Here is an 11,450-nt window from a genome sequence, read left to right as displayed (position 1 = left end):
CTGTAAATAGTAGCTACTTCCTCTCTGTGGCTCTCTTTCTCTTAGGGGTGGGACAGGCCGGGGTGAGAAGTCAGGATTTTTCCCAAGGATACAGTATTTCTAAATGTAGAGAATGTATGTGGTTTTACGAAGCCCTTGTTGTTCCCCTTCAGCCTGAGCATTATAGAATATTCTGGTTTAGATCAATTTGAAGAAGTTCCCCACATTTTCTGGTTCACCGTCTTTTGTATCTGTTTCTACCCCTTGAGACTGTAGTAATCTCAATTATTGCAGTAATCGAGTCTGTGGAGTAATTTGATGTTTACGTGGAACCTAGTCTCTCAGAGTTAAATGTCCTAAGAATTATTGTATGTCCGATTATCTTTAAAGGCATAAATTTTGAATAAGTTAGATTAAGGGCATATTTATACAGGCAATACATTAAAAGATATATAAACTGAAATAGCCTACATTGTATGTTTTTTAGAGCACTTGGTCTTAGAAGAGAGACTATTCTATGATTTCAGACCAGACCTTGCTTTTTGTAGGTATAAATAGTCTATTCACTTGAAAACCTTATTTTTTTGTCCACATTTCACATAAAAGCTGCCCAGTTGCTTTTGTGGTGGCCCATTTTCATTGCTTTACTCCTTCTCAAGCCAGCATCAGTTTTCATAGGGAGCATTATCAAAACGTAATTACCAGCCTTTCTATAAAGTTAAAAACCTTTTAAAATACGCATAGAAATGCTTCTCTATACACAATTCATCTTTTCAATGCAGTGCATCTAACACAGCTACATTTGCGTCAAGGTTAAGTGGCTACTATAGCAATAAGGATGTTTATTTTCAACAGGGACTTAGGGAATTGTGCTGATGCCCAGAATACAGAGGTTATGAAGGAATAAGCCACAGTCACAGAAAAAATGACAGCAGAGTTGAGCAGGGTATCTAAGTGGTCAGGAGGCAGATGTGTGCAAGTGATCCCATTTTTGATTGTTAACATGATTTTTAAGTCTATAATTATTGATCTGGTAATTTTTTTAAAATGCAATTAAAAAATAAAAAGAATTCAAAATGTTACTGTATAAACATATTCTAAGGTAGCCACACTTTGAGAGATGTGATATATATGGCTTTTATGCCTATTGGAATGTATTCATTCTTCCTCGATAATTAAAAATAAGAGTTTTCTTTAAAATGTATTACTATAATGCTGCAGAGATTAAAGTAAGGAAACCAGTTTACATATTATTCTTTCATGTGTAGCTATGTAAATATTTCAGTAAGCTCATGGTAGAGCTGTAGTTACATATCGTTTTTTCTTTGTATATATTGCTGTATATTATAAAATAAAGCCTAATGTTTTAGCAAACAACAAAAAAAAATCATTAATCTAGGTTGGTTGAGATTTTTTTTGAAGAATTCCTACTTGTAAGTTTAAGACCTTATGCTTTGATTATAAATGTTGTATACAAAAATATTGAGCAAACAGCTTCAAAGATTGTGGTTAACACAGAAATATAAACTGGTAATTAATGAGTCTTCTCTGCCACAAGTTAATTTTTGATATATGTTATGGTAGCGAAAGTTGTCAGCAAACTGACCAACAGGGATTCTAATGGTACTTACTTCATGAACTCTAACAATTTATTATTGAGTGCTATATTTTAAGTAGAATTTAAGTAGGTTATGTATAAATCTAGTAGTGTCAAAAATAAGTTAAAAATCATATTTTAGTTTCACAAGAACACTTTATATTAAATTTCCAAGTAGGAGGGTAGGCCCTGGGTTTTCCTTAACAAATTATCTCTCTTCATGTCTAAAGAAAAGGATCTAAATCATGAAATCTGCTACCTGTTCTTCCCTAACATTTAATTACCCAGGACAGTTATTTAGCTGTGACACATAGGTTAAAAATACTGACTGACTTTCTGCTCTGTGCATACAATCCTGCCCATGTTACACATGTTTACATTACTGTTCTGTCACTAGGAATTTTTACAGCTACCCAATGCAAACTTACTGCAGGTAATCTACCCAATAACAAAGCCAAAAAAAAAAAAGAGATACTCCTCAGTACACTAAATTTGAGCTTAATTCGTGCATATATGGGAACTATGGGACTTATAATACATCAGATTTAATAACTCTCTAATATTCCTCAATTTAAAGCTATTTTTGCTTTCCTCTTTGACCTGTTCTCATTGCTATAGATGATTTGAAGATATAAGGAAAATTTCCACAGAGAAATGTAATTAATCAGAAAATAATACACCTTTTATTTTTAGACTGCCTTCTGTAAAATTCTCATTTTCTTGTAATTAATACAAATTAAAGAGTATGCCCCAGCTTCTTATATTCTTCCTTAATGCCTTTTCTTAAAAAATTTTCTAGCCATGAAATTCTAAAGCTCAGTAATGTTAACTAATTAGCATTACTTTGCTTGTTAATTTGATTCTATATAGAAAGGGTGTGCAAATTATGCCATCTTTCTCTTAGTAAAAGTGCTTTTATCAGAGACGATAAAGCCGTGACTCCAAGTAGCATGCTAATGCCATGGTTTAGCTAGATGGCAGATCATATGATAACTTTGACAAAGAGTTCAAGAGATTCCAGAATATCAAGATCTTTTTCTATATTGGTTTTATAACTTTGATCAGTGGTAATTTGCATTCTGACTTGAATTAACATAGTAAACATATGACTGTAGGAAAGACTTTATTTGGTAATCTTTTGAAAGCCACTAAAATTGACTACCTAATTTTTACATGGAAAAGTCCCACAGGATTTCTAAGCTCACTAGAATTTCTTCTAGATCGTGATGCTTATAAATGAGAATCCTCTGCTGGCAGAAGAAGCAGCTCTGAATAAATGTTACAAGGTGATGGATTTGATTTGTGAGAAATGTATGAAGCAAAGAGACATGAATGAAGTATTGGCTATGAAAATGCATTACATCAGCTGTATCCTTCAGAAATGTATTAACTTCTTAAAAGACGGAGAGAATAAACTGGACACTCTGATCAAAAGGTACTGTTTTTACCATGTCATATATAAAATATACTCAAATGGATGATGTTTTATTATATGAAGCCTTGCGATAGATTTAAAGCTTAAGCATTTTAGCAGCAGTTGTTATCATTGGAATCACATTTAGTCTGCAAGAAACAGGGACAATTTTTTACTTAGACTGAGGGATTATTCCATTCTGTGCTCTTTACAACAGTACTTTTGTTATCTCAATTACAAGTGAGGAATCTAAGGTTGAGAGAGGTTAAATAGTATTCATAAGATCATATGACTAGAAGGTAGCCCAACTCCAGATGTGAAGATAGGTATGTGATGCCATTGGTTGCTGCTCTGGGCCCATAATGACACTGTGTATTTCCATTACTCTACGTGGGAGAGCTGTTTTACCTGTTTTCTGACCATCAGGGATTGAATTATCTTATAGTTTTACTGAGAAAAGCGAACTAAAGCAGAAGGGCATGGTGTGATGAGAATATTCATTCTTTGTACAGATAACTGACAGGGTAATAAGTAACTGGCTAATCTGCTAACAGTGTTTAGTGTGTTTTATGGCAGGGGTTACTTTTATAAATACCTCACCAGGCCCCTAAACCTGATAAAGCCTAGCCTAGTGTGGAGCTTGAATTGAGTCTATCATGGTGATTTGAAGAGACACTGAAAATCACAAGTAGCAAAGAAGAAAACTGCCAAAACTTCATAGGTTCAGCTGGGAGGAAATGCTTAGTGATTCAACTCCAATTACTTTTTAAAAAATATCTTTCAGCTTGTTAAAAGGCCGACCTTCTGATGGCTTTCCGATATATCAAGAAAAGATCATTAGAGAAAGTATCAGAAAATTTCCTTACTGTGAAGCTACACTCCTCCAGCAGCTGGTGCGAAGCATTGCTCCTGTTGAAATTGTAAGGCTCTTAATAAATAACTAAGTTACCTCTATCAGTAAGACATAATTACTTTTGTACAATTAAAGGCAAGTTTCCTTTAGTATTAAGTAATTATTTAATAAACCAATAATTATTTATTTTAGAAAATTTTCAGGAATAAACATGGAGCTAGGTCTGCCCCTTAACCCTGTTTCTGTTTATCCATTTCCATTCTTTGATCCTTTTCTCCCATTTATATAGCTCGTGGTTTAATAAACAGTATTTCCCTTTGTTGGAATATAAATAGTTACAGTGAAAACTTACATTTTAAATAACTCTCGGAAACCTGTAAAGATGGATACACATCTGCTATGTAATACAGACACACACATATTCACTTGTAGTTTGTGAAAAAACAGTTCAAAGTCCCACACTAGATGGAAGCACAAATTGATTGTCTAGGTTGATGATTTCCAGTCAGGGTAGGTGTGAAGTAATGAGAAGGCTCGTTGTATGTCTGATAAACAATCTCAAAGCATGTCCCACCTTCTTATATTCTTCCTTAATGCCTCTTCTTAAAAGATTTTCCTTCTCTAAGAAAAAAATATCTATTTATACTTTATAGCTATGGGAAGTAATTTTTAACATTATTATCTGTTCTTTAAATTACTTTTTGCCTTTTTGTCATTTATTTATTTAAGTAGTATTTCATAAGGCACTCTGCTTTCACTATTTTGAATAGATTTCTGTTCACCTTCTCTACACCAGTCATGCTTTTATACATTTCACTCAAATCCTTTATCAGCTTTTATCTATTAGGCAAGAAATTGATTCTGACACTAGTCCCATCCATGGCTTCTTCCCTTCCTCTGGCAATGTCGTTTCTTCTCTGTCTTCTCTAGGCTGTTATATCATTGTCAGTGGGAAAAATCAAAACTAGAAATGGCTTCCACATGCTCCTTTATACATTAAGACTTCACTTATTCAGAACCATGACATAAGAAAGACCCGAGCAGACAGTGATCTCATGAAGTTCATGCATTGATCTCTATATGGAAGCTCTCCATGATTTTCCATAGAGATGCTTTACCCTTTTTAATATACTTGACTATTTGGTGGTTAAGCTTTTGGAAGATTAAAGTTAGCAAATTATGAGAGTGGTTTATCAATTATGAATGTGTTTTGGCTGTACATATCAAACTTCAGCCAACCAAGAATTAAATAAATATGAGTTTGTTTATTTACTTATACTCAGAACCCCAAGGTAGGCAGACCAGATCTGGCACAGTGGCTCAAAAATAGATTGAGGACCCAAACATTTTCCACTCAATATTCTTTAGCCATATAGATAGATTATCACACTTATGCTTTTGACCTCATGCTTGCAAATCATCTGATGCTCTTCCTCCAAGCTCACATTCCTATCCCTGGCAGGCAAGAAAGGGAAAGGGGTTTCTAGCTGAAAAACATAAGCTGTCCCAGAAACCCGCTGCCTGTGCCACATGACCACTCTTAGCTGCACAAGCATCTGAGGAAATGAGTATTTTTGGTTGTTCTAAACACTGCTGCACTGAACAGAATTCTATTAGTAAGGAAGTTGGGGGAATGGCTATCAGAGAAACAGCTAGCAGTGGCTGCTATGGGGTATTTCCAGCACTAACAAGTGGTAGTTGACATTCTGCCTTCAAGGGGGGAAACAAAAACTAAAAGTAGCAGCCCAGAGTACTGAAAAAAGAGTCAAGGCAGGTCAGTGTTGGGGGGCAACAATTCGTGATCTTAGCCCTGTATCATTGAATAATGTAGTTAGAATTTATGGAATATAATGATAGTTTATCCTAGTGATCTGAGTCATTGAGAAAAGGTTTATTAATAAAGAATAAGATAGTATTTAGTGCATTTTAGAAAAATTTCTCTCTTTAAAAATGTTTTTTCTTTAAGACATATATTCTGCTCTCTGGAAAACTTTACCTGGAATGCTCGTGGTTGTGAGTGTCCCAGATAGCCTTTCATGGTGGGACTTAAGGACCTAAACAGATTGTTGTTTAAGAGAGTAGATGACAAGATTTTATATAGCAAGAAAGAGTGCTTGTCATCAAGTAGTGGCAAGAAAGGTTCCTTGTGGTTACTCAGCTGTGCCATCAATTTTTTTCTGAAGCAGTAGTTCACATTAACAGCCATGCTTCTAGCAAAATATCTTTTAGTTTTTATACTGTCTTCAGTTACATCTGTGAGAATGTTACTGTGTCCAGACTCCCACAAAAGTCCTATTTTGGGGAAGATTTTGAACTTGTCTCAGTCACTTTTGTGAAAAAAAAAAATATTTGAACATAAAAATGTAATTGTAAATCTGTTGAGTATATTATACTCTCTTGATTATATCATACTCTTGATTTGTAGACTAGGCTGTTGTCTAATCCAGTACTCTACTCTAAAGGCAAAAAGATTATACAGATTAATAAGTGTTTAGTGTAGCATCAAGTACCAGTAATTCCCCAAGTTTTGGTATGTTTCAGAATTACCTGTGATAATGCAGGTACATCGACCACATCCTTAGAGGTTCTAATTTAGAAAGTATGGGATGGCGGGATTGATGTGAACTTTTAACAAATTCTCTGAGGCACACCATCATTTGAGCACAACTGCCATAGACCTGCATTCCTGGTGAAGTTATTAACTTAAATATCTAGTATCTGAGGTTTCATTTCATCTGTTTTTTTTCCCTTACCGTTTTACTATCTATATTCCAAAAGAGAATTCTTAGCACTTTAAAGGAAAGGAAATCCAGTCATTATTTGTTTTCAGGAGGAGCGTGAAAATTTCAAAATAAGTGCTACTTTTAAAATACTTCTTAAATCTTTCGAATATTTCGTTTGACTATTTTGAGTATACAGAACAATGTAAAACAATGTTCTAAGAAAATTCCACTCTGAGTTCATTGTCCTATAACTGAAATCTTTGTGGGTTTATTGAATAATCTTAATTGAAAATACTTTTTTTCTAAAATAGGGCCAGTTTTTTCTCTTTCAGTATTTGGAGCAACGACTTACCTCCCACATACTCTGTGTAGAAAAAGAGTATACTCAAAAGGGTATTTATCATTTTGTCGTAGGTAAAGTCTGTGTGATCTCAGGTCTTAATGATTTTGTCTCTTGCTTGTCTGCTTCTAGGCAGCATTGTTCATGGAGTGTCATGTCAGTATTTCTATGGTAATTTCAGAGTGTTTTTTCTCCTCTTTATTCCCACTCTAGGGTTCTGATCCTACTGCATTCTCTGTACTTACCCAAGCCATTACTGGTCAGGTGGGTTTTATGGATGTTGAATTTTGCACCACCTGCAGAGAAAAAGGAGCAAGTAAAAGATGCTCAGTATGCAAAATGGTAAGAAAGCAGCTCTTTGAAGTTCATAGACATTGAGTTTAGATTTCATCCAGTTTATAATCGAGTTATAATATTCTTTAAATATAATGGTTGACATTAGTTTTCTAATAAATTCTAATACATTAGATATAAAATGTTATATCTCATACGTAAAAGTAATTTGGAAGAGAACTATAGGATCAATGTAGTTCTGTGCCCTATCTTGTGCCAAACACCCAGGCTGCCTCAACATCTATGCTGACCACCCCAAAGAAAGAAAGGATATGAATAAATGAATGCCTATGGGAAAACAAGAGAAAGATTATCCATTAGGGATGGAGGCTGATCCAGATAGGAGAACCTAGCATTGGACAGTTCATAAATATACACTTGTAAATCCTCTGACCTTGACTTTAACTACAATCTCTTCTTCCTTGTAGAACTATAACTCCCTTCTGACTCTCACCAACCTTTAAGCTCTGGACTACACTACCCACTTCTGCCAGAATTATCTTTGTAAAGAGCATATTGCTGCATATAAAAACACTCCATAATTAAGTTTTTACAGCAACAGTCATTGTTTCTCCCACATTTGTGGTTGGCTGGGCTCAGCCAGAGCACTTTGTTCTGTGTGTCTCTCATCCTCCTTCAACCAGCGGGCCTGGCTAAGCATGTCCTCATGGTGATGGCAGAAGTATCAGTGAGCAAGAACACATGAGGACTCCTGAAATTGCCATGCTGTCTCATTCCTTTGGCCAAATTTAAAGTTAATTCTCCTCCCCTTCAGTGAAAAGAATTTTGTGATCACGCGGGAAAGTGTATGGATGCAGGGAAGAGTGAAGAATTGGGGCCAGTAATACAGTCTGTGACACCATCCTTGTATAAGGGCTAGCACAATGCCTGGCATATAATCTTGCAAAAATCTAACCTCCATTTACAAAAACTGGTTGCTATCCTTTAATATATCATTCATTTCGCTATTCCCGAAGTTTTGTACAAGATATTCCCTGCACTTGGAATGCTTCTTATCCATCTCTTTGTCTACTGACTTCTCCAGCTAGAGTGAGTCACTGCTTCCTCTGTGCTCCCATTGCTATTACATTCTGTACTGGGACATAAATTACATCATTAGGTGTCTGCCTCCCTACATGCTGCCCCATCCTGCTCTATCTCAACCCTAGCTTCCTCTGGGATAACAATGGTACCTTCTTTGTCATTGTACGGTACCCATTCTTGCAAATAGTAGATTCTTAGATAAATCATTTGTTAGAATCTTTGATAGACCATTTGTTATATACCCATTATTGTTATAAAGTGTAAGCTAAAAATTACAAATGTAAATCAATAGACATGCACACATCATGGTTTTTAAATATGGAAAACAACATTTTTACAGCGTAGTTCTTGGTTTAATGTCATAATTGGAAAGTCCTGGAATCACAGCTGTTGAAAATAAACCTACAATTGTTTTCAGGTAATATATTGTGATCAAACCTGCCAGAAAACACACTGGTTTGCACATAAGAAAATGTGTAAGAATCTCAAGGACATTTATGAGAAACAACAGTTGGAGGCTGCCAAAGAAAAGAGTGAAAAGGAGAATAGTACGTATATAAAAACCGAGCTCATTATGCTTCCTAGTGGGGGGAGGAAGATAGATACTAACACAGGGCATTCAGGAACTGAGTCTTCTCTGGGGACCAAGGAAGCTTGGGGGTGACCAACATAAGGATCACACTTAAAAATGTCGCTATTTTGAATCCTTGGGATAATGTGTAGAATGTGGTCAGCCTAGATGTCACTGGAAAGTAAAAGACATAAAAGTCTGAGGAATGTAGTTTATTCCACATTCTGCTTTCTGACTCCTGAGACTGCTCTGCAGCAGTGGGACCCTCAGTGAATATTTACTCATATTCTACTCATAAAAGATTTTAAAGTCTCTGAATTGCAGGAATAATTAACTGTCCCCTCATGGCTACCCAAAGAATTTAGGGTTGGAAGCTTTTAAATTTCTTAATTATAAAACTGCAGGTGAAATTACAGAGCAGATTTATGAATTACAAATTAAATTGCAGATCTGTGAATGCACAGATTAAATTTCTACAAGTGTCAAGGCAGTCAGTTTCATAGTATTTTTCTTCTCCCTTCTTCATGAAGTATATGACTCATTTTCATCAGAAACAGTGAGTTGCTTCAGCAATGATTCGCATATTGGAGATGGAAAATGTTGCACAAATAACTTTGATACTGAGCACTTCCACTTTCACCCCTCAAGGGACCGTGTCCCCTTTACTTCTTAGTTGAGAAACACTATTAGTGGGATTGAATGACTTGTACAAAATTAAATTTAATTTGTATAAATAAATGACTGCTATGCTTTCCCCTTTTTGGGGGGCAAAATTTGTGTCCTGTGTGTTGAACAGTGAATAACAGCTCGTCATGTTCTAAACAAGCCATGTGAGAGAATAGGGCTGCTGGTGGAGTGGGAACTCCCGGCTGGTAGCCGTCGGCACGCGCCATATGCTATTGTAAGTGTTACAGACACCTTTACTCGCCACAAACATAGGATAGGCTTTATTATCCCCCACTTTGTAGGTAAAAAAGACAACTTCGTACAGGCAGTTATCTACCCACAGACATCAAGCTAATTCATGGCAAAGCTGTATTTGAATGTGATTTTGTCAGATCCCCGACAATGGCTTTGGAGCCAGAGACCTGAATCCACATGCCAGTCTGTTGCTTTACAAGCTAGGAAGCTTTGAGCAAGTTACCAAATGCCTCTCTTCTCAGTTTCCCCATTTGTAAAATACTGATAATGATAATAGAGATAATAATTTATCTCATTGGTTGTTAGGAGGATTAAATAATTTAATACATGTAAAGAACTTGGCAGAGTATCTGGCACATAAGAACAAATGACTTTTTTTTCTTCTTTTGTCAGATGGCAAACTTGATGTCAATTCTAATTGTGTTAATGAAGAGCAGTCAGAGGCTGAAACAAAAATCTCCCAAGAAGATTGTGGTCCTAAGGATTCAGTGGAAGGGGAAAAAGAGTCTCTTCAGTCTGATGCTGGGTCGGAGTGCTCACAGGATGCTACTGCAGGCTTGCAGGTATCGGAGGAGTGAAGGACAGAGCCAGTGCCAGCATGGATGCTGCTCACCTTGGCAGATAGCTGGAAAACTCCTGTGACTGTGTCCCTATTGCCTTGTGACACCTGCATGGCGCCGTGGCAGGATTTCATAGAATAGAGCTTTCCAGCAAAGTTCTGTCTACTGTGCCCTAATTTTCTACTGGTTTCTGTTCTATAATTGGACAGATAGTCCTAGGGAAAAAAAAATTTTTTTTCAAAATATAGGAGAAACATTTCTATTTCCCTTCTGAGGCCAGCTTTCCAGCAATTGTTCTCAAAGGCAAATAAATCCCCTTAAAGAAGAAATACAGGCTCTAGGGAACAAAGGGGAAAGCAGAACAGGTGCAGGACAGAGGAGTTTTAGGAAAGAAAACTCATAGCCACAGATATAGGTAGTTAAAAGAACCATAACTTATATGTGAATAAACTGCATGTAAATAGCATTTACAGTAGTGAAGTTCTGCTTATTAGGATGTAACAAAATGAAGAAAGGCTATTTGTTAAAAGAACTATGTCATAGTTCAGCTAATTATAGTTTTCTATAGAAATTATCTTGAGCAATCTGATCTTTATGTAGTTCCCGCAGTGATGTTTCATCTATAGTATTTGTACCTTTAGAAATGTCAAATTTCTGGCATTGCCAGAGTTATCTCAGCATGTACATTAAAAAAATGTATCATAAAATTTTTGATTAAATAATGGCTAAATATACCGTTTCCACAATTATCATAAAACTAATTCATGTGCCATATTTCACTTGAAAGGCTGAATTTTATCTTCCTGTAAGCTTTTCCTGTGACCCCTCCTGTCCAGAAACTGATTTATAACTGTCATTTATAGAATGTTCTGGCATCAGTCTTTCGAGTGTGCAGTATTTAAACAGAGCTAGAATGTGATAGCTGAAGATAGTGCTGTGTTTCATAGTTTCTGTTGATTGTAAAATAAATTGTGCCTATTAATATAACCAACTCACATCTCGTTTCATAGTTTGTTGCTGTCAGGGGCTGGCAAATATTAGAGAAGTGTTAGAGAACTCAACAAATATGAAACTTAGCAAATATTGGAGAACAGAATAAACATTATTTTAATATG

The 11,450-nt window shown here is 35.8% G+C and overlaps 1 protein-coding gene across 2 annotated transcripts in view; it reads left to right on the top strand.

Moving 5' to 3' along the window:
- The window catches only part of ANKMY2 (ankyrin repeat and MYND domain containing 2), a 30,828-nt gene extending 19,378 nt beyond the window's left edge, over positions 1-11,450 (top strand). The window contains exons 6-10 of one of the 2 annotated variants that reach the window (XM_006911963.3): positions 2,797-3,011; positions 3,775-3,910; positions 7,120-7,248; positions 8,702-8,831; positions 10,169-11,450. In XM_006911963.3, coding sequence (XP_006912025.1) covers positions 2,797-3,011; positions 3,775-3,910; positions 7,120-7,248; positions 8,702-8,831; positions 10,169-10,353 — 795 coding nt within the window. In that variant the 3' untranslated portion in view covers positions 10,354-11,450. The remainder of the gene's footprint in view (positions 1-2,796; positions 3,012-3,774; positions 3,911-7,119; positions 7,249-8,701; positions 8,832-10,168) is intronic. The other variant, XM_015589451.2, reaches the window with a different exon arrangement.

The sequence above is a fragment of the Pteropus alecto genome, unplaced genomic scaffold (assembly GCF_000325575.1).
Source record: "Pteropus alecto unplaced genomic scaffold, ASM32557v1 scaffold21, whole genome shotgun sequence".
In the NCBI taxonomy this organism is placed as follows: domain Eukaryota; kingdom Metazoa; phylum Chordata; class Mammalia; order Chiroptera; family Pteropodidae; genus Pteropus; species Pteropus alecto.
The sequence above is the reverse complement of the archived record's forward strand: the minus strand, read 5'-3'. Positions and strand labels throughout refer to the sequence as shown.